Source organism: Zea mays, chromosome 2 (genome assembly GCF_902167145.1).
Source record: "Zea mays cultivar B73 chromosome 2, Zm-B73-REFERENCE-NAM-5.0, whole genome shotgun sequence".
Lineage (NCBI taxonomy): Eukaryota > Viridiplantae > Streptophyta > Magnoliopsida > Poales > Poaceae > Zea > Zea mays.
Window position 1 is genome coordinate 35,036,478 of NC_050097.1, and position 22,873 is coordinate 35,059,350.

At 49.3% G+C, this 22,873-nt stretch overlaps 3 protein-coding genes across 3 annotated transcripts; 1 reads left to right on the forward strand and 2 right to left on the reverse strand.

The window, feature by feature from the left end:
• Positions 1-12,871: 12,871 nt before the first annotated feature.
• On the reverse strand, positions 12,872-15,075 carry LOC109943986 (uncharacterized). The gene is made up of 3 exons (XM_020548246.3): positions 14,539-15,075; positions 13,770-14,267; positions 12,872-13,697 (listed from the first exon to the last, which is right to left on the reverse strand). The coding sequence occupies exons 1-3, from the start codon at positions 14,633-14,635 to the stop codon at positions 13,153-13,155; spliced, it is 1,140 nt and encodes a 379-aa protein (XP_020403835.1). The 5' UTR covers positions 14,636-15,075; the 3' UTR covers positions 12,872-13,152.
• A 2,270-nt stretch (positions 15,076-17,345) lies between these two features.
• On the reverse strand, positions 17,346-19,983 carry LOC103646278 (uncharacterized). The gene is made up of 3 exons (XM_008671008.3): positions 19,632-19,983; positions 18,201-18,719; positions 17,346-18,084 (listed from the first exon to the last, which is right to left on the reverse strand). The coding sequence occupies exons 1-3, from the start codon at positions 19,729-19,731 to the stop codon at positions 17,510-17,512; spliced, it is 1,194 nt and encodes a 397-aa protein (XP_008669230.1). The 5' UTR covers positions 19,732-19,983; the 3' UTR covers positions 17,346-17,509.
• Positions 19,984-21,057: 1,074 nt separating this feature from the next.
• On the forward strand, positions 21,058-22,208 carry LOC100384000 (Endochitinase EP3). Its single transcript, NM_001176611.1, has 2 exons — positions 21,058-21,545; positions 21,674-22,208. The coding sequence occupies exons 1-2, from the start codon at positions 21,101-21,103 to the stop codon at positions 22,075-22,077; spliced, it is 849 nt and encodes a 282-aa protein (NP_001170082.1). The 5' UTR covers positions 21,058-21,100; the 3' UTR covers positions 22,078-22,208.
• The last annotated feature ends 665 nt before the right edge of the window (positions 22,209-22,873 follow it).

Sequence of the window (22,873 nt, forward strand, 5' to 3'; positions counted from 1 at the left end):
CGTCGCGCTAAGGAACATGTCCATTGGGGATGTGTGTCCTAAGGAATCCGAAGAGCCACCACATGCACAAGATCAACCATCCTCCTCCACGCAAGCATCTCCACCGACTCAAAATGAGGATGAGGCTCAAGTTGATGAAGGAGAAGATCAAAGAGATGAGCTACCTCAAGATGACGGCAATGATCAAGGGGGAGATGCAAATGATCAAGACAAGGAGGATGAAGAACCAAGGCCGCCACACCCAAGAGTCCACCAAGCAATCCAACGAGATCACCCCGTCGACACCATCCTCGACGACATTCATAAGGGGGTAACCACTCGATCTCGTGTTGCACATTTTTGTGAGCATTACTCTTTTGTTTCCTCTATTGAGCCACACAGGGTAGAGGAAGCACTCCAAGATTCGGATTGGGTGATGGCGATGCAAGAGGAGCTCAACAATTTCACTAGGAACGAGGTATGGCATTTAGTTCCACGTCCTAACCAAAATGTTGTAGGTACCAAGTGGGTCTTCCGCAACAAACAAGATGAGCATGGTGTGGTGACAAGGAACAAAGCCCGACTTGTGGCCAAGGGATACTCCCAAGTCAAAGGTTTGGATTTTGGTGAAACCTATGCACCCGTAGCTAGGCTTGAGTCCATTCGTATATTATTAGCCTATGCTACTTACCATGGCTTCAAGCTTTATCAAATGGACGTGAAGAGTGTCTTCCTCAACGGACCAATCAAGGAAGAGGTCTATGTTGAGCAACCTCCCGGCTTTGAAGACAGTGAGTACCCTAATCATGTCTATAGGCTCTCTAAGGCGCTTTATGGGCTCAAGCAAGCCCCAAGAGCATGGTATGAATGCCTTAGAGATTTCCTTATTGCTAATGGATTCAAAGTCGGCAAGGTCGATCCTACTTTATTTACTAAAACTCTTGACAATGATTTGTTCGTATGCCAAATTTATGTTGATGATATTATATTTGGGTCTACTAACGAATCTACATGTGAAGAATTTAGTAGGATCATGACACAGAAATTCGAGATGTCAATGATGGGGGAGTTGAAGTATTTCTTAGGATTTCAAGTGAAGCAACTCCAAGAGGGCACCTTCATTATCCAAACGAAGTATACTCAAGATATTCTAAACAAGTTTGGGATGAAGGATGCCAAGCCCATCAAGACTCCCATGGGAACAAATGGGCATCTCGACCTCGACACGGGAGGTAAATCCGTCGATCAAAAGGTATACCGGTCGATGATAGGTTCATTACTCTATTTATGTGCATCTCGACCGGATATTATGCTTTCCGTATGCATGTGTGCAAGATTCCAATCCGACCCTAAGGAATCTCACCTTACGGCCGTAAAACGAATCTTGAGATATTTGGCTTATACTCCTAAGTTTGGGCTTTGGTACCCTTGGGGATCCACATTTGATTTAATTGGTTATTCGGATGCCGATTGGGCGGGGTGTAAAATTAATAGAAAGAGCACATCGGGGACTTGCCAGTTCTTGGGGAGATCCTTGGTGTCTTGGGCTTCAAAGAAGCAAAATTCTGTGGCTCTTTCGACCGCCGAAGCCGAGTACATTGCTGCAGGCCACTGTTGCGCGCAATTGCTTTGGATGAGGCAAACCCTGCGGGACTATGGTTACAAATTAACCAAAGTTCCTCTTCTATGTGATAATGAGAGTGCAATCCGCATGGCGGATAATCCCGTTGAGCATAGCCACACTAAACACATAGCCATTCGGTATCATTTTCTTAGGGATCACCAACAAAAGGGGGATATCAAGATTGCATATATTAACACTAAAGATCAATTAGCCGATATCTTTACCAAGCCACTAGATGAACAAACTTTTACCAAACTTAGGCATGAGCTAAATATTCTTGATTCTAGGAACTTCTTTTGATGTCTTGCACACTTAGCTCATAAATATACCTTTGATCATGTCTCTTTTATATATGCTATGACTAATGTGTTTTCAAGTGAATTTCAAACCAAGTCATAGGTGTATTGAAAGGGAATTGGAGTCCTCGGCGAAAACAAAGGCTTCCACTCCACTCTATTACTCATCATTCGCCGTCGCTTAGAGCAATTCTCCGTCTTTGGTATAATCTTCACTCATATGTTTTATTTTCCAAAGGGGAGAAAGTAGTTAGTAAAGAGCTTATTTCTCACTCAAAGTATCCGTTTTTGGCGATTCATGCCAAAGGGGGAGAAAGTATGAGCCTAAAGCAAAAGGACTGCACCACCACCCTAATTTTAAGACTAATGGTTTTCAATTGGTAAATTTCAAATTGGTATCTTATTGTGTTCAAAAAGGGGGAGAAAGTAGTATTTTCAAAATTGATATCTTAAAACCCTCTTGAACACTAAGAGGAGAATTTATTTGAGGGGGAGTTTTGTTTAGTCAAAGGAAAAGCATTTGAAACAAGGGGAGAAAATTTCAAATCTTGAAAATGCTTCGCAAAATCTTATTCATTTACCTTTGACTATTTGCAAAAGGACTTTGAAAAGGGTTTACAAAAAGAATTTGCAAAAACAAAACATGTGGTGCAAGCATGGTCCAAAATGTTAAAAACAAAGAAACAATCCATGCATATCTAGTAAGTAATGTTTATTGGCTCAAATTCTAAGTAACCTTTGCACTTACATATTGCAAACTAGTTCAGTTATGCACTTCTATATTTGCTTTGGTTTGTGTTGGCATCAATCACCAAAAAGGGGGAGATTGAAAGGGAATTAGGCTTACACCTATTTCCTAAATTGATTTTGGTGGTTGAATTGCCCAACACAAATAATTGGACTAACTAGTTTGCCCAAGTTTATAAGTTCTACAGGTACCAAAGGTTCACAATAAGCCAATAAAAAGACCAAGATAAGGGTTCAAACAAAAGAGCAAGGGATAACCGAAGTGTGCCCTGGTCTGGCGCACCGGACTGTCCGGTGTGCCACCGGACAGTGTCCGGTGCACCAGGGGACTTCAAGCTGAACTTCACACCTTCGGGAATTCTCAGAGGCGCTTCACTATAATTCACCGGACTATCCGGTGTACCTCTGGACAGTGTCCGGTGCACCAAGGAAGAGCGGCTCTGAACTCGTCAGCTTCGGGAATTCGCTCCGCTATAATTCACCGGACTGTCCGGTGTAACGGCGGAGCAACGACTAGTCCACGCCAACGATCACCTGCTACAGCATTTAATGCGCGCCTGCGCGCGCAGAGGGGCAGCGCACGCGCGGGTGGCACACCGGACAGTCTACAGGACTTGTCCGGTGCACCACCGGACAGCCAGGCGGGCCCACGCGTCAGAGCTCCAACGGTCGAACCCTAACGGCCTGGTGATGTGGCTGGCGCACCGGACAGTGTCCGGTGGCGCACCGGACTGTCCGGTGTGCCCGTCGACAGCAGCCTTCACCAACGGCTAGTTTGGTGGTTGGGGCTATAAATACCCCCAACCACCCCACATTCAAGTAATCCAAGTTTTCACACTTCTACACCTTACAAGAGCTCTAGCATTCAATTCTAGACACACTCAAGTGATCAAATCCTCTTCAATTCCACACAAGGCTTTAGTGACTAGCGAGAGAGATTTGCCGTGTTCTTTTGAGCTCTTGTGCTTGGATTGCTTTTTTCTTTCTCATTTGTTCTTGTGATCAAAACTCAACTGTAACCGAGGCAAGAGACACCAATTGTGTGGTGGTCCTTGCGGGGAAGTTTTGTTCCCGGTTGATTTGAGAAGAGAAGCTCACTCGGTCCGAGGGACCGTTTGAGAGAGGGAAAGGGTTGAAAAAGACCCGACCTTTGTGGCCTCCTCAACGGGGAGTAGGTTTGCGAGAACCGAACCTCGGTAAAACAAATCATCGTGTCTCACTCCTTATTTGCTCACAATTTGTTTTGCGCCCTCTCTCTCGGACTCGTTTCTATTTCTAACGCTAACCCGGCTTGTAGTTGTGTTTAAGTTGTTAAATTTCAGATTCGCCCTATTCACCCCCCCTCTAGGCGACTTTCACACTCTCATTATCACATAGAAGAGGAACTTTGGTTAATTTGTAACCGTAGTCCCTAAGGGTTTGCCTCATCCAAAGCAATTGCGCGCAACAATGGCCTGCGGCAATATACTCGGCTTTGGCGGTTGAAAGAGCCACAGAATTTTGCTTCTTTGAAGCCCAAGACACCCGATATCTTCCCAAGAACTGGCAAGTCCCCGATGTGCTCTTTCTATTAATTTTGCACCCTGCCTAATCGGTATCGGAATAACCAATTAAATCAAATGTGGATCCCCTAGGGTACCAAAGGCGAATTAGGAGTATAAAATAAATATCTCAAGATTCGTTTTACGGCCCTAAGGTGAGTTTCCTTAGGATCAGCTTGGAATCTTACACACATGCATACGGAAAGCATAATATCCGGTCGTGAAGCACATAAATAGAGTAAGGAACCTATCATCGACCGGTATACCTTTTGATCTACGGATTTACCTCCCGTGTCGAGGTCGAGATGCCCATTAGTTCCCATGGGTGTCTTGATGGGCTTGGCGTCCTTCATCCCAAACTTGGTTAGAATGTCTTTAATGTACTTCGTTTGGCTAATGAAGGTGCCCTCTTGGAGTTGCTTGACTTGGAATCCTAGGAAATACTTCAACTCCCCCATCATAGACATCTCGAATTTTTGTGTCATGATCCTACTAAACTCTTCACATGTAGATTCGTTAGTAGACCCAAATATGATATCATCAACATAAATTTGGCATACAAACAAATCATTTTCAAGTGTTTTAGTAAAGAGTGTAGGATCGGCTTTTCCGACTTTGAAGCCATTAGCAATAAGAAAATCTCTTAGGCATTCATACCATGCTCTTGGGGCTTGCTTGAGCCCATAAAGCGCCTTAGAGAGTCTATAAACATGGTTAGGATACTCACTGTCTTCAAAGCCGGGAGGTTGCTCAACATAGACCTCTTCCTTGATTGGTCCATTGAGGAAGGCACTTTTTACGTCCATTTGATAAAGCTTGAAGCCATGGTAAGTAGCATAGGCAAGTAAAATGCGAATTGACTCAAGCCTAGCTACGGGTGCATAGGTTTCACCGAAATCCAAACCTTAGACTTGTGAATATCCCTTGGCCACAAGTCGGGCTTTGTTCCTTGTCACCACACCATGCTCGTCTTGTTTGTTGCGGAAGACCCACTTAGTTCCTACAACATTCTGGTTAGGACGTGGAACTAAATGCCATACCTCATTCCTCGTGAAGTTGTTGAGCTCCTCTTGCATCGCCATCACCCAATCCGAATCTTGAAGTGCTTCCTCTACCCTGTGTGGCTCAATAGAGGAAACAAAAGAGTAATGTTCACAGAAATGTGCAACACGAGATCTAGTGGTTACCCCCTTATGAATGTCGCCGAGGATGGTGTTCACGGGGTGATCTCGTTGGATTGCTTGGTGGACTCTTGGGTGTGGCGGCCTTGGAACTTGCTCATCCTCCTTGTCTTGATCATTTGCATCTCCCCCTTGATCATTACCGTCGTCTTGGGGTGGCTCATCTTCTTGATCTTCTTCTTCATCATCTTGAGCCTCATCCTCATCTTGAATTGGTGGAGATGCTTGCATGGAGGAGGATGGTTGATCTTGTGCTTGAATGGGCTCTTCGGATTCCTTAGGACACACATCCCCAATGGACATGTTCCTTAGCGCGACGCATGGAGCCTCTTCATCATCTAATTCATCAAGATCAACTTGCTCCACTTGGGAGCCGTTAGTCTCATCAAACACAATGTCACAAGAAACTTCAACTAGTCCAATGGACTTGTTAAAGACTCTATATGCCCTTGTGTTTGAATCATATCCTAGTAAAAAGCCTTCTACAACCTTAGGAGCAAATTTGGATTTTCTACCTCTTTTAACAAGAATAAAGCATTTGCTACCAAAGACTCTAAAATATGAAACATTGGGATTTTTACCGATGAGGAGTTCGTATGATGTCTTCTTGAGGATTCGGTGTAGATACAACCGGTTGATGGTGTAGCATGCGGTGTTGACCGCCTCGGCCCAAAACCGATCCGAAGTCTTGTATTCATCAAGCATGGTTCTTGCCATGTCCAATAGAGTTCTATTCTTCCTCTCCACTACACCATTTTGTTGTGGCGTGTAGGGAGAAGAGAACTCATGCTTGATGCCCTCCTCCTCAAGGAAGCCTTCGATTTGCGAATTCTTGAACTCCGTCCCATTATCGCTTCTAATTTTCTTGATCCTCAAGCCAAACTCATTTTGAGCCCGTCTCAAGAATCCCTTTAAAGTCTCTTGGGTTTGAGATTTTTCCTGTAAAAAGAATACCCAAGTGAAGCGAGAATAGTCATCCACAATAACTAGACAGTACTTACTCCCGCCGACGCTTATGTAAGCGATCGGGCCAAATAGGTCCATGTGGAGAAGCTTGAGTGGCCTGTCAGTCATCAAGATGTTCTTATGTGGATGATGAGCGCCAACTTGCTTCCCTGCTTGACATGCGCTACAAATCCTGTCTTTCTCAAAATGCACATTTGTTTGTCCCAAAATGTGCTCTCCCTTTAGAAGCTTGTGAAGATTTTTCATCCCAACATGGGCTAGTCGGCGATGCCAGAGCCAACCCATGTTAGTCTTAGCGATTAAGCAAGTATCGAGTTCAGCTCTATTGAAATCAACCAGGTATAGCTGACCCTCTAATACTCCCTTAAAAGCTACTGAATCATCACTTCTTCTAAAGACAGTAACACCTGTATCTGTAAAAAGACAGTTGTAGCCCATTTTACATAATTGGGAAACAGAAAGCAAGTTGTAATCTAAAGAGTCTACAAGAAAAACATTGGAAATAGAATGGTCAGGTGATATAGCAATTTTACTCAAACCTTTGACCAAACCTTGATTTCCATCCCCGAATGTGATAGCTCGTTGGGGATCTTGGTTTTTCTCGTAGGAGGAGAACATCCTTTTCTCCCCAGTCATGTGGTTTGTGCACCCGCTATCGATGATCCAACTTGAGCCCCCGGATGCATAATCCTACAAAACAAATTTAGTTCTTGATTTTAGGTACCCAAACAGTTTTGGGTCCTTTGACATTAGATACAAGAACTTTGGGTACCCAAACACAAGTCTTTGATCCCTTGTGTTTGTCCCCAACATACTTGGCTACTACTTTGCCGGATTTGTTAGTCAAAACATAAGATGCATCAAAAGTTTTAAATGAAATGCTAGGTTCATTTGATGCACTAGGAGTTTTCTTCTTAGGCAATTTAGCACGAGTTGATTGCCTAGAACTAGATGTCTCACTCTTATAAAAGCATGATTAGGGCCAGAGTGAGACTTTCTAGAATGAATTCTCCTAATCTTATGCTCGAGATAACCGGCAGGGTACAAAATGTAACCCTCGTTATCTTAAGGCATGGGAGCCTTGCCCTTAACAAAGTTAGATAATTTTTTAGGAGGGGCATTAAGTTTGACATTATCTCCCTTTTGGAAGCCAATGCCATCCTTGATGCCAAGGCGTCTCCCACTATAAAGCATACTATGAGAAAATTTAAATTTTTCATTTTCTAGTTCATGCTCGGCAATTTTAGCATCTAATTTTGCTATATGATCATTTTGTTGTTTAATTAAAGCCATGTGATCATGAATAGCATCAATGTCAACATCTCTACATCTAGTGCAAATAGAAACATGCTCAATGGTAGATGTAGATGGTTTGCAAGAATTTAATTCAACAATCTTAGCATGTAATATGGCATTTTCATCTCTAAGATTGGAAATGGAAGCATTGCAAACACTTAATTCATTAGCCTTAGCAATTAATTTTTCATTTTCATTTCTAAGGCTAGCAAGAGAGACATTTAATTTTTCAATCTTAGCAATAAAAATAGCATGATCATTTCTAAGATTCGCATATGAATCATTACATACATTTGAATCAACCTTAGTAATTAATCTAGCATTCTCATTCCTAAGGTTAGCAATCAAATCAAGGCAGGTGCTTAGCTCACTAGAAAGTTTTTCACATTTTTCTACTTCTAGAGCATAAGCATTTTTAACCTTAACATGTTTCTTATTTTCCTTAATTAGGAAGTCCTCTTGGCTATCCAAAAGTTCATCCTTATCATGAATGGTGCTAATCAATTCATTTAACTTCTCTTTTTGTTGCATGTTAAGATTGGCAAAAAGAGTAAACAAATCATCCTCATCATCACTAGAATTAGCCTCATCACTAGAGGTGGCATATTTAGTGGAGGATTTAGATTTAACCTTCTTTTTTTTGCCGTCCTTTGCCATGAGGCACTTGTGATCGACGTTGGGGAAAAGGAGTCCCTTGTTGACGGCGATGTTGGTGGCGTCCTCGTCGGAGGAGGAGTCTGTGGAGCTCTCGTCGGAGTCCCACTCCCGGCAAACATGGGCATCGCCGCCCTTCTTCTTGTAGTATCTCTTCTTCTCCTTTCTTCTTCCCTTCTTGTCGTTGCCCCTGTCACTGTCACTAGAAATAGGACATTTTGCTATAAAGTGACCGGGCTTACCACATTTGTAGCAAACCTTCTTGGAGCGGGGCTTGTAATCCTTTCCCCTCCTTTGCTTGAGGATTTGTCGAAAGCTTTTGATGATTAAATCCATCTCCTCATTGTCGAGCTTTGAGGCGTCGATGGGGAGTCTACTTGATGTAGACTCTTCCTTCTTCTCCTCCGTTGCCTTGAATGTGATGGGTTGTGCCTCGGGCGTGGAGGAGGCGCCTTGCTTGATGATTTTCTTTGAGCCTTTGATCATTAGCTCAAAGCTCACAAACTTCCCTATGACTTCCTCGGGAGACATTAGCTTATATCTAGGATCACCTCGAATTAACTGAACTTGCGTAGGGTTAAGAAAAATGAGGGATCTTAGAATAACCTTGACCATCTCATGGTCATCCCATTTGGTGCTCCCGAGGTTGCGCACTTGGTTCACCAAGGTCTTCAAGCGGTTGTACATGGCTTGCGGATCCTCTCCTTGGTGAAGCATGAAGCGACCGAGCTCCCCCTCGATCGTCTCCCGCTTGGTGATCTTGGTCACCTCGTCTCCTTCGTGCGCGGTCTTGAGCACATCCCAAATTTCCTTTGCACTCTTCAACCCTTGCACCTTATTATACTCCTCTTGACTTAGAGAGGCGAGGAGTATAGTAGTGGCTTGGGAGTTGAAGTGATGAATTTGGGCCGCTTCATCCGAATCATAGTCTTCATCCCCTACGGATGGCACCTGTACACCAAACTCAACAACGTTCCAAATGCTTGTGTGGAGTGAGGTTAGATGATGCCTCATTTTGTCACTCCACATATTATAGTCTTCACCGTCAAAAACCGGTGGTTTGCCTAATGGAACGGAAAGTAAAGGAGTACGTTTTGAAATATGAGGGTAGCGTAGGGGAATCTTACTAAACTTCTTGCGCTCATGGCGCTTAGAAGTTATGGATGGCGCGTCGGAGCCGGAAGTGGATGGCGATGAGGAATCGGTCTCGTAGTACACCACTTTCCTCATCTTCTTTTTCTTGTCACCACTCTGATGCGACTTTTGTGAGGAGGATTCCTTATCCTTCCCCTTGTTGCGAGACTCTCCCGATGGAGCCTTCCCGTGGCTTGTAACGGGCTTGTCGCCGGTCACCATCTCCTTTTTGGCGTGATCTCCCGACATCACTTCGAGCGGTTAGGCTCTAATGAAGCACCGGCCTCTGATACCAATTGAAAGTCGCCTAGAGGGGGGTGAATAGGGCGAAACTGAAATTTACAAAGTTAATCACAACTACAAGCCGGGTTAGCGTTTGAAATATAAGCGAGTCCGAGAGAGAGGGTGAAAAACAAATCGCAAGCAAATAAAGAGTGAGACACAAGGATTTGTTTTACCGAGGTTCGGTTCTTGCAAACCTACTCCCCGTTGAGGTGGTCACAAAGACTGGGTCTCTTTCAACCCTTTCCCTCTCTCAAACGGTCACTTAGACCGAGTGGGCTTCTCTTCTCAATCACACGGGACACTAAGTCCCCGCAAGGACCACCACACAATTGGTGTCTCTTGCCTTGGTTACAATTGAGTTGGTCACAAGAAAGAATGAGAAAGAAAAGAAGCAATCCAAGCGCAAGAGCTCAAATGAACACAAATGTCACTCTCTCTAGTCACTATTTGATTTGGAGTGATTCCGGACTTGGGAGAGGATTTGATCTCTTTGGTTGTGTCTAGAATTGAATGCTATAGCTCTTGTAAGAGGTTGGAAGGTGGAAAACTTGGATGCAATGAATGGTGGGGTGGTTGGGGTATTTATAGCCCCAACCACCAAACTAGCCGTTTGGTGGAGGCTGCTGTCGCATGGCGCACCGGACAGTCCGGTGCGCCATCGGACACTGTCCGGTGCGCCAGCCACGTCACCCGGCCGTTAGGGTTCGACCGTTGGAGCTCTGACAGGTGGGGTCTTCTGGCTGTCCGATGGTGCACCAGACAAGTACTGTAGACTGTCCGGTGCGCCTTCTGACGCTGCTCTGACTGTAGCGCGCACTGTAGTGCATTGAATGCGTTGCAGTCGACCGTTGGCGCTGAAGTAGCCATTGCTCCGCTGGCACACCGGACAGTCCGGTGAATTATAGCGGAGTGCCCTCTGATTTTTCCGAAGGTGGCGAGTTTGAAGCTGAGTTCCCTGGTACACCGGACACTGTCCGGTGGCACACCGGACAGTCTGGTGCGCTAGACCAGGGCACACTTCGGTTGTCTTTGGCTCTCTTTGTTTGAACCCTTTCTTGGTCATTTTATTGGTCTATTGTGAACCTTTGGCACCTGTAAAACTTATAATCTAGAGCAAACTAGTTAGTCCAATTATTTGTGTTGGGCAATTCAACCATCAAAATCAATTAGGAAAAGGTGTAAGCTTATTTCCCTTTCACTCCGATTGATCCACATTACTTGTACCTCCTAAACCAGCTTCATCTATTTTATTTTCCTTTGCCTTGTCCTCTTCATTGAGTCCTAGTTGAGAATACATCTCCATCTCACTTGGAACATCATGTCTCCCTTCCTCATCCCAAAAATCAGATAGTACAAAAGATTCCCAATCATTGACCTGCATGACTAAGTGAACTCACATACAATCCTAACCACACTAGTGTACAAAAATGAAGCAAAACTAACCTTATTAGCAGTATTACCACCTAATGGAACTAGTGGTAAGGAACTTGAACTAGGCGGTGAAGACATTACGGCACCTGCCAATAATTCAACCAAACATTTACAACATCAATGGTTCAATGTACACGATTCATACCACGGCCGACCAATAATAAGTACCTTGGGGCGAAGAAATCACAATGCCTGCGTCATTAAACAGCTCCAAATCATCCATGCTGCACACACTGCACAATTACAACGAGCTAGATCTGGTTGGGGTAGGGTACGACTGAGGAAGAGAAGTTCAATGAATGAAGAACAACAATCACAAACTCACGGGCGGCGCTGTTGAATCAGGCCCCAGACAACGGCGACCGGCATGCGTGCGGATCTCGCGTCGGTGGGGAGAGTTGGGGGGGGGGAATCTCTGCTGCGAGACAGCTCTCTGGTTCGGCTATGCTGCGAGCAGTGAGGTCACTGGTGCGAGCGAGATGGTGCGAGCAGGGAGGCCGCCTCTGGTGCGAGATAGGAGAGACACCTGTGTGAGAGAGGAGAGAAGGAAGATGTCTGCTAGGAGGAGGAGAGAACGAACACCTCGACGACGCTCACGGCGCTGGAGACGGCAACGGTATCAACGATACTAATCGTTTTTCGATCCATGTAATGGCGTGGTCATGTCCATTTTGAAGTGTGGGTTGTCCCTAAGTTTTTCATAACAGCGAATCCCTCGCCTACGTCTCCAAAACGTCGAAGCCGCGCCTGATGATTTCCATAATGGCAAATTTCTCCATTCGTGTGTGGCATAGCACGAGACGGGGTGTCACGTGCCTGCCAAGTGCCATGAGAAAAACTGGCGTCGTCAGAAAATTTTGATCACACCACTCATGAGACACCCTATTTGTTTATCGAAAACTGAAAAGATTTTTCCAAAGTTCTCACCATCCGGGATGGCCAAAGCTGCTCGGGCAACAAGGCGACGAGCAAGAACAGTGCAGCGTAGGGAGCGTTCTGCACCATATCCCTTTCCCCTCTCTTCAGCTGTCTTCTCCGGCGGAAAAAGTGCTGTGCCTCGGATAGCAGGGTATCCTCCTTCCTGTGCGATTCGGTGCCGCGTTCACTGGTCGGGTGGTGACTGGGGATGGCGCGGCTAAAACCTGCGTCTGCTCACATGGTCCTGAGTTGTTTTAGGAGTAGTTTGTATAGTAACAGTGATTGAATGGACATTTAAAATCTTCGGGGTTACCAAATGGCTAAAACCCAACAGTCCTGAGTGGTCAATGCAGAGCCACTTTTTAACTAGTTAATTAAATGCACGTGAGTTACTACGCCACAAAAATTACAAAAAAAAAATGTAAGGAAATATATTTCTTCGTTGCTACTCATAATTCATTTTGAATCATGAAAGATTTTGAATTATTTAGGATTTAAATTTATTTAACCTCATACAATTTATATTGATTAAGAGCAAAACGAACAAGCCCAATGTAAGAGTTGGGTTGGGAAGGGGATCGACGTTGTATATGCCGATATGTATTTACAGTGGCGCTGATTGGATGCCTGTGTCTGTATAGCCGGACTCACGTGAGCATGGCCCAACACATATGGCACTTTCGCACGTATCTCGACATTAAGGTAAAAGACTTCTGCAAATAAGTAACTTGCATCGATGCATACATGCTTAATCATCTTCATACGGGTAACCGAACACATTTAGAGAGTCAACGTATGTAGTGAGTCAGGCTATCATCGGACGTGCAACCAAACACACGAAGTGTGATCGATTACGGACGAAGGCAATCAAACACCAATGTACCAGTAAACACGGTCTGATGGACACCCGTCGAAGCATACATAGTCTATACAACTACAACGAAGCAAGTACATTTGGCCAAGAAAGACAAAACAGCGATGCAAATACATGTGATGGCCGTGGAATCTACCCAGATCTGGTTAAATGAAGCCCGAGCATTCGAGTTCGAGCACACTCACAGCCATTCACATTAACCCATGAACGAATCTTGTCGGTAGCATCACAGAAGCAAGCGGCGAGCAGGATGGTTCCGCGTGGAGACAAGCGAGACGTCGTCGACGACGGGTCCGCAGAGCGTGCCGTCGGGCTTCATGATGTAGCCCATGCTGACGAACACCACCCTGGTCTGGTCCGCGACCGCCGCGAAGTCCAGCACGCCGCGCGTGTGGCCGCCCTTGCCCTGGGACTGGTACGGCACCTTCACGCTGCCCCGCGCGGCGTACGCCTGGACGGTCATGGAGCCCACGCAGCCGTTGCCGGCGTCCCCGGCCGAGAACTGGAGCCTGTAGAGCTGTCCGGGAACGGTGGCCACGTTCTGCACCAGCGCTGTCTCCATGCCGGACACCAGCTCCACGGCGCGGGCGCCGTGCGGCACGGCGTGGTGCGGCGCGTCCACGTACTTCACCGACTTGGTGGACGACAGGACCATCCACGGGGCCAGCGGGGAGTAGTCGTCCTCGTCCATCGGCGGCACCAGCACCCCCCACTGCGTGTTGGGGAAGATGTACGGACCGTCCTCGAAGTCCCCGTTCTTCAGCATATTATCTGCAGGAAAATTTAGCCATTCCTTCAGCGTCTCGTGGCTTCGGTTCGGAAGGTGCTAGAGAGAAATCTCACTCTTGCTGCTCCGAGGAGTCGGCATGGTCTTAATGGCAAACAGATCGATGAGGGGGCCGCAGGCTGCGTCCTCGGCGACGCCGGGGTTGTGGACGATCAGGGTCACGACGCTGCCCGCGGCCTGGAAGGCCCAGGAGTAGGAGTCCCACCCGCTGCTGGTGTAGACCGTCTGGATCGGGAGTACGTCCGACTCGGGGGCGACCGTCACGTTGAGCTGCTCGGCCTGGGCGCAGGTGCGCGCCGCGCTGAAGGTGATGGAGTAGCGCGCGCCCGGCGTCACGGCGAGGCGCTGCTGGATGGATGCCTCGTTCCCCAGCCGCACGGCGTACGCGCCCTCCGGCACCGGCAGCAGCATGTCGCCCTGCTTCTGGCCCGACCCGATGTACTCCACGTACCCGGAGATCTCCCAGTGCGGTATCGCGTTGCGCCCCATCACCCTCGTGCCGTTGAGCTGCGACTTGGGCGGCGCCTCCTCGAAGTTGCCGTTCGGCAACAGGCCTGAGCATGAACCATTGAACCGCGCAGTTAGAACTGACATTTCAGCTTAGCAAACACCTTGGCAATGAGACGCCAGTAGGCCACGCGCCTAATCTGAATTCTGAACTAGCATCGTTAGAAATGGATCGGACTGCAGGAGATGATCCCCGGCCCCCAATTTCAGTTTGACAATAAAAGTATAGCTCGAAAGAAAAATCAAACATAAGCTACGAACTAGTTGTTTACGGCGTGGAGAGAGTTCACGAAACACAGCACAGTTGCCACCTCTTACCATCCTGGATCGCAGAAGCCGCTCGAGCCGCCAAGCAGACGATCAAGAGCAGCGCAGCTCGACGGGCGTCCGGCACTGCATCGCTTCCCCTTCCCATCGTCTACCTTCTCCGGCGCAGGAAGGAAACCACCACAAGTCCACAACGCTCGAACGCAACTGAGATACGTACGTCAGGAACCTATGAGCACACTGAGTTCGTGTCGATAGCTATTTTCAAGCTTGCACTTATAGGGGGACGTGTGGCGTAGAGAACTCTGTCTCGTCGTTGGAACACCCAATCATGGCAGCGATGTTGGCCTGGCCGAGGCGCGTCCTCGTCAGGCCGACAGAGCGAAACGTGCGCCGGATCCGCGGGCGCTTCCACGAACGAGGTGGTTAGCAGCGCATCACCGGCGGGTCCTGACTCCTGACACCTGAAGCGCGGTGTGGGTAAGGAATGGCCGTTCGACCTCCTCTCCTCGGCCGGGTGGTGACTGGGGACGGCGTGCTTGGTACGCCCGCGTGCTCTCACATGGCCGTCCAGAATCACGGAGTTGTTTATGGCCCATTTCAGAGCTCGGGGTCGGGGGTAGTACCAAGGCGCCGGGCAAGTGCAGACTGCAGAGCTAGTGCTCGACGCACCGCCAGTTATTTGCGCTCCCAACCTCAAGTTCGCTCCTACGGTAGCGAAACTAATCACAGCTTTAAAGAGTCAGAGAAAACGGAATGATTATGTTGGACCCGAATCGGGACCAAACATTAGGGTTTGTTCTGTTTGATGGTCTCTCTGTGGTGACAGACGGTCATATTACGGGGCTAGACGGTCTGTGATCGTGCAGCAAGAGTGCACGGTAGAGTTGGACGATCCGTCCCTAGGGTCTGATGGCCCACGCGTGCACGAAGGCAACGGCGGCGGTCGTCTACAACACCTAGATCTCGTCTTCTCGAAATAATCCCGTCAGGGAGGAGCGATTATAAGGTTTGCTTTATAGTCGGTAGGACACTCAAGACGTCTCAAGACGACGTAGAGTCACAGAGAGGTAAAGACGTAGATAAAAAAGACTAATTACTGCTGCTCCTAGAGCAAGAAAGTAAGACATTGATAAATAATTTGATTGGTTCGATCGGTGAAGCGCACTATCAATTGTACTCCATATATATATGGATCTGTGTCGGGGGAATGACCCCCGGACCCTAGGACCCACATGTTAATGAGCGCGCTAAGGAAAGAGCCCCTAATCACTGGGACCCGTTAGTCAATCCGAAGAGATAGATGTGCCAACCCTGGAAGGACTCGTTCTCGGTCGATACCCCGCGACACCGAGCTTGGGACCGTGCATGGTGGAGCCTGACAAGGGAGGACAGGTGTGTCGGAAAGGAACTACTCGAGTGGATCTCGCACCCGGCCTCGGACTGGCCCGCCATAAATGACTGGCCGCATTAATCAGGCCTGGCACCGAGTGACAGCGTGGGCACGGTCCGCTTCCCACTCATGACCTATGAACCCCTCGGGCCGCATAACACTCATGACCCCCCCGAACTGCGATGCATTAACAGCCCACGCGCCCCTCAGTCTACGACGAACTCATGGCCTATCGAGCTAGGCCTAAGTGCGCACACCTCCCACATGGCACTACATGACGGGCTACACCTAGATCCAGGCTACGAAAGTCAGGGGTCGACGTAGCCGAAATAATGACGCCTTGGACCATCGCCGCCCCCACGTCATCCGCTACATAAAATACGCGACAACCAGGCACCCCTGGGCCCCACGAGTACGGATGGACTCACCCAGGGTAAAACGTTGCCTTACGACTCCTTCCTAGAGAATCCATCACTTGCCGACCCTTCTCCCGGCCTATAAAAGGGGGAGGGTCACCTCAGAACAGGGCGGTGAATTGAGACAGAGAGAAGAGATCGACTTGGAGATGACTAGACACCTTCAGACGGAGACGAACTCACAAGGGTGAACAGGAGGAGGAGAACCAACAAGGACCAGTAGGTTAGAGCCACGTCAAGCCAAGACTTAGTTAGGACTCCACCTCTCAGCTCATAAGCTCCAATCCACCCCGATAGGAGCACCGACTACTTGTAACCCAAACTACGAGTTTAATCATCAATGGTATCGGTAGCGCAAGCCGTCGATGACTAGATGTAGGGACGTTCTGCCCCCTTTCAGACCAAGGATCACAAGGGGATTCATGGGGTGGAATCTTATGGTTCCTCTTGTGACACCTTATCACCAAATCAGTCCTAAGGCTAATTTGGGAACCTCAAATCCCCTTTGAGATTGGAGGGGATTGATATGAGAATGAACTAATTTGCTTTTCAATCACCTTCAATCCCGAAACGGATTTGAGTTTCTAAACTAGCCCTAATAGTGCCTCACAAACTCTTGTTTTATACGTCCTGGTAAATTTAGGTGAAAAACTGAAAATTATCCATCATTGCGGATGACACCGATTACACACATTCCTCGTCATATCGATTTATTCGGTATTCTTTCCTCCACCCCGTCGTAGGTTGGGCTACACTTTATTAGAGTTTGTTCGTTTTGCTCTCAATCCATATAGATTGAGTGAGGTTGAGTGAGATTAAATCCCAAATAAATTAAAATCTTTCATAATTTTTAACAATTACATCTAACTCATGTGTAATAGGAATAACCGAACAAGGTCTTATGAGAATTTTTAGATTTTTTTCTGATCCGTGTTTTGAGAGCTAACATGCTGCCTCTAGCTAGTAATAGTAAGATTACGGTGCTATTTTTAATGAAAAGAACTTAATTCGGTGTACATATTTTGTTTTGTCAAATAACCGCACATTAATGAGCTAGAAAAACGAATAAATGTAGTAGTGCAAAATTAAGGTAAGCCAAAATGGGCCAGTAAACCAGCACAGTCACACTCTCCATTACCCAAGCGGCCAAGCTGCATGGGTACTTCTACAAAAAAGAAAAAGAAAAAGAAAAAGACGCAGCATGAGTTAGGCCTTATAGAAGCAGGCGGCGAGCATACGGCTGCGGTATGGGGACAAGCGAGACGTCGTCTACGACGGGACCGCAGAGCGTGCCGCTGTTGTCGGACTTGGTGTGGTAGCCCAAGCTGACGAACACCACCCTGGTGGGGCTGGCGGTGGCCCTGAACTCGATCTTCCCGCGCTTGGAACCGCCGGCGTCGCGGAAATCGACGTCCACGGTCGTTTCGGCCGTCCCCGCGTACGCCTTCACCTTCATCCCGGACGAGGAGCCGTCATCATACGACGACGCGCACCCGTCGGCGTCCCCGGCCGAGAACTCCAGCCTGTACCAGCTCCCTTCCACGGTGGTGTACACCTCCTGCAGGAGCGCGGTCTCCACGCCGGACACCAGCTCCACGGCGCGCGCGCCGCGCGGCACCGCGAAGTGCGCCGAGTCTATGTACTTGACCGACTTCTTGTACGCCATGATATTCCACCCGGGCAGCGGGGAGACGTCGTCCTCGTCCACCGGCGGCACCAGCACTCCCCACTGCGAGTCCGGCGGGATGTACGGGCCCTCCTCGAAGTCCCCGTTCCTCAGCATGTTATCTGCCGGGGCCCGGGCGGGCCAGTATTATATATAGTAAATCAGGAGAGGAGAGAACGACGCAACAAGGCAGCCACCAGCACAGCCGATCGTTGGAATGAAGTGGAGTGGATCTTACTCTGGCTGGCCTCAGGCTGGCTGAGCGTCTTGATGGCAAAGGCGTCGACGATGGGGCCGCACGCGGGATCTTCCTCTTCTCCGCAGTTGTGGGTGACTGTGATGGACATGAGACCGGCCTCCGCCCTGAAGGCCCAGGAGTAGGAGTCCCAGCCGCTGCTGGTGTACACCGTCTGGGTGGGGAGCTCGCCGGTCTGGGCGGGGGAGCCGGACACGGGGGCGGCCGTCACGTTGAGCATCTCGTTCTGGGAGCAGGTGCGCGACGCGCTGAACGTGAGGGAGTAGTACAGGCCCTTCGTGAGGCTGATCTGCTGCTGGATGGAGGCGCCGCTGCCCAGCCGCAGCGCGTGCGAGCCGTCCGGCACCGTCAGGACCATGTCCCCCTGCTTCTGGCCGGAGCATATGAACTCGATGTGGCCGGACGTCTTCCAGTAGGAGACCGCGTGCTCCCCGGTCACCACCGACCCGCTCATCTGGGACTGGTTCGGCGGGTCCTCGAAGTTGCCGTTCAGCAGAGGACCTGCACGGCACGGCACGGTGGCACGCTGATTGAGTCAGCCTGTGATTCATTCATGCCACTGAAACAGCTGATCGAGCCAGCTATCTTGTGATCCGTATGCTGATTATACTCCTCTACACGTTGCATGATGTCGGCAGAGAAACAGTACAAGTTTCAGCAAGACAAGCAATGCAGATGGGTGCATGTGGCCGGCCGGTGATCACCTCAAACAAATTGAGATCATATCCCATCACGAACCGTTGCAGATCGTAAAAAAGATAAGGAGGCAAATCATGCATGACGAGAGTAAATTATTAGTGCTAGTCAAACAGAACGGTCTGCTTGTCTGACATACATATATTGATAAGCACGCGAGATAGCAGAACCATGGTTCCTTTGGGAACATTAACTGATAAGTCAACACGTTGATTTTTTTTTAATAACTGATACTTGAGCTCACATGAACGAACATATTCCCTCCATGCCGAAACACACACACACACACATATATATAACTTATATAAAGTTGTATTAATATTTATGGTGCATGACAATTTATCGAAGAATGTAAATAAATGTTTATGGCGCAACCTTTTCTTGCCTATCGTACGTGTGTGTTTGTTGCTTAAGAAAAGAAATAATGGCGGCTTCTTCTGATACAACATAAGTGATATAATGGCCACGTACGAAAACGCATGCTAGTCTAATTAAAACCCGGCCGACAATAGTTTCAGCATGTATGGCAGCATATTTTGTGCGGGTACTGTTGCTACTTTCGGTAATAATATCAGCAACAATCACCAAATCTTGACATAATGCCATGAGTGTTAGCTAGAGGATATGGCATGGCAGCTAAAGAAGATTTCGTTCTAGCTAGGGGCACCGGCAACAACAACAACAAATAATGACAGCTTCCAGTTCAGGGGCTCTCACCATCGGCGACGGCCGAGACAGCCCGCGCCGCGACGACGCAGACCAGCAGCCGCAGGACCAGTGCGGCGCCGCCGTGCACGCTCCGCTCATCGATCGCCATCTCCGGTTATCCGACCCCCTCGTAGCCTACGTATGTATAGGCCAGTCAGCTCTGCTCTGGTTTCCTAGCTACACGTCGATCGAGAGCGGGTGCTCACCCGGGACGACGAGCTAGCTCAATCTGACCGGACCGGTGCCGTTCCATCCACTTATAGGCGAGGCCATGCATGCTTGCGTTGCGTCCGCAGCTAGCTCGCGCAACAGTAAACCTCCGATCGATCGGGCGCCGCAGAACGCGGCGACAGAAGGCCATGCGCCCATGGCCCTCTGATCACGATGTGGCAGCCGGCCGGCATGCAGGCTCCATCTGGCCGGGGTGGTAATCGTCGTCTCGACCGCGCGTGGTCACGTGCCGCCCCTGCGCCTTGCCTGGCCGTTGGAACCGAAGGATTCCTCTGTAGCCTGCCTGCCTGTTCCCCCCGATCGGTCGCCGTTCGGGGAGGGACCGGCGTACGTGGCGGAGGCGGAGCGCTCGCGCTGGCGGATCGGTCTTCGTCGGCGACTAGTTTTTTGGGGGCGCCAAGTGCGGTGCTTATTAATTGCCCGTGTCGGCTCTGTATTCGTGCCAGAGTGATCGGGCGTTTTCTTTTCTGACAGGATACTTCATCTGGAATTTTCTTTCCACTCAGGGTGCTCGATCCGGCTGGGGCTCACATGACGGTGGGCTTGGAATCGATTTGCGGTAGTGGCAGCTGTCACAATATCGTCTCCTCTGCCTTCCGGGAGTTGCGATACGATTCTCCTGTGCAGGAAACTGCACGTAGTTTATTCACAAAGTATTCTTACGGTCGGTACTGACGAGCGTGCAGAACCAAGCCTGGAGTAGCAGCAGCAGTGCAGGTGCAGCACAAAGAGAGCACAGGCTTTCCACTGGATGATCTGGGCCTCTGATGGCCCGTTACAGGTAGGCCCGGTCCTTTACTGGGCTCGCAACCTACAAAACCAGATTTGTAGGTTCTGCTTTCTTGCCGGCCGCTCCGGAGCCCATTACATATTCACTTAGGTTATGCGTTTATGTTACATTGGATTGTGGAAACACGTACGCAAGTTTGCCCATGCGTGAGTGCGTGACGATGCTTTGAACTGGTGGGCAACAATATACGGCGCCCGGTGCCAGCTTCGGCATGCAGCAATCATCATCTTCCTATCCTAGACGCCAAAAACGACTAGAAAGGGCACACGATAGTACCTACGTGTTGGTCGACAGCGCCACAGCGGTGACAAAGCTGGGACTGGGAGGAGCGCCACATGCATGCATCGAGAAGACGATGGGGCCATATGAGTAGAGCGCCCATGAATTTATGAATATAAACGCATGTGCCGTCTCCAACCACCTGATCTCAGTCCTGAAACACAGATCATCATCATTCATGGTCATGGCTATGGCAAACTCGGCAACGATCCTGACCGTCGTCCTGGCTCTGATCGGGCTAGCGCTCCTCCGCGCCGCAGCTCCGGCCTCCGCGCAGAACGACTGCGGCAGCTGCCCGCCAGGCTACTGCTGCAGCAAGTTCGGTTACTGCGGCACCAGCTTCGACTACTGCAATGGCAACACGTGCCAGTCCGGCCCGTGCACGGCCGGGGGCGCCGGTAGCGGCGGCGCGAACGTGAGTGGCGTCGTCACCGACGCATTTCTCAGCGGCATCAAGTCCCAGGCCGGGAGCGGGTGCGAGGGCAGTAGCTTGAGCTTCTACTCGCGAAGGGCGTTCCTGAGCGCCGCCAGCTCGTACCCCGGCTTCGCCCGTGCCGGATCGGAGGCCGACGGCAAGCGCGAGCTCGCCGCCTTCTTCGCGCACGTCACGCACGAGACCGGCCGTAAGTGTTCATGGAACTGGAACCTCACGTCACCTAACTGCAGAATGCAATCTTTCTTCTGTGGGGTCATGTATGACTGCCCGCGCACATATACCGTACCGCTGATATGGCTTGATACCGATCGACAGATTTCTGCTACGTCAGCGAGGTCAACAAGAACAACAGCTACTGCAACTCGAGCAACACGCAGTGGCCGTGCGCCCCGGGGAAGAAGTACTACGGACGCGGCCCGCTGCAGGTCTCGTGGAACTACAACTACGGTCCCGCCGGGAGGAGCGTCGGCTTCGACGGGCTGGGGAACCCGGACATGGTGGCGCAGGACCCCGTGGTCTCGTTCAAGACGGCGCTCTGGTTCTGGATGAGCAACGCGCACCAGGTCATGCCGCGGGGGTTCGGCGCCACTATCCGTGCCATCAACGGCGCCCTCGAGTGCAACGGCGAGAACCCCGCCGCCGTGAACGCGCGCGTGGGCTACTACAAGGAGTACTGCGAGCAGTTCGGCGTCGGCCCGGGGAACAACCTCACCTGCTAGGACCCTATTCAAGTGTTGTGTTGGGTTCATGCATATGCGGGCCTCATTGGAAAACTCAGTCGGCTGTAGTGAAGCTCAGAGTTTGAGAGTACCTGTTTATTGTATACAAGAAAAATGAAGCAGTTCCTAATATACAGATTATATCATTTAATTAATGGGAAAAAATCTCTTCATACCCATTACCCAATGCAAACTCGTCGGGTTGTAGCCCCTCATATAATTTCTATCCATATATATGGGCCTGCAGATCATAAATATGATGGGCTGCAAACGAATGAGTTTGCATCTGGTATATATATATATATATATATATATACACTAGGTAAGTGTCCGTGCGATGCAACGGGAACCTATAATACCATATAATAACTTATATACAAATGTGTATTACACTGTTATAATAAAGGTCCTCAAGCACCAGGTTGGCCTAGGCGACGATGATGGAGACGTTGCCAGCGTGGCAGCATGCGAGGTCGTGCCACCAGAGTAGGCTGTCACAGCCTTTAGAGTTGTCCCCAGAGGAGGTCACAGCACCAAGGGCCGACGAGGTGGACCAGACACCGTCGCACACCGAGAGGAGCATGTGGAGCAGACCTAGCATGCTTCCGCCACATCGTCGTCGACGGCGTCCTCAAGGTAGCGCGGGCGGGGGCAGTTTCAGTGGTGGGAGGCGAGGGTCACAATCAGTTGCGTACAAGAAGAATGGGGGAACGAAATGAAACGGCGAGCGAGCCGAAAGAGCAAAACTGTCGATACTAAGTTCGCGCGGGGGGAGCGACGTCGAGGTTTCTACGGG

What these genes read in the sequence shown, in the direction of transcription:
- LOC100384000 (NM_001176611.1), top strand. Translation starts at nt 21,101, where the DNA reads ATGGTCATGGCTATGGCAAACTCGGCAACGATCCTGACCGTCGTCCTG. An exon ending in CGTCACGCACGAGACCGGCC is followed by an intron (nt 21,546 to 21,673) that starts GTAAGTGTTCAT and finishes ACCGATCGACAG; the next exon opens with ATTTCTGCTACGTCAGCGAG.
- LOC109943986 (XM_020548246.3), bottom strand. Translation starts at nt 14,635, where the DNA reads ATGGGAAGGGGAAGCGATGCAGTGCCGGACGCCCGTCGAGCTGCGCTG. An exon ending in GGCTTCTGCGATCCAGGATG is followed by an intron (nt 14,268 to 14,538) that starts GTAAGAGGTGGC and finishes GTTCATGCTCAG; the next exon opens with GCCTGTTGCCGAACGGCAAC. An exon ending in GACTCCTCGGAGCAGCAAGA is followed by an intron (nt 13,698 to 13,769) that starts GTGAGATTTCTC and finishes ATTTTCCTGCAG; the next exon opens with ATAATATGCTGAAGAACGGG.
- LOC103646278 (XM_008671008.3), bottom strand. Translation starts at nt 19,731, where the DNA reads ATGGCGATCGATGAGCGGAGCGTGCACGGCGGCGCCGCACTGGTCCTG. An exon ending in TGTCTCGGCCGTCGCCGATG is followed by an intron (nt 18,720 to 19,631) that starts GTGAGAGCCCCT and finishes CGTGCCGTGCAG; the next exon opens with GTCCTCTGCTGAACGGCAAC. An exon ending in CCAGCCTGAGGCCAGCCAGA is followed by an intron (nt 18,085 to 18,200) that starts GTAAGATCCACT and finishes GGGCCCCGGCAG; the next exon opens with ATAACATGCTGAGGAACGGG.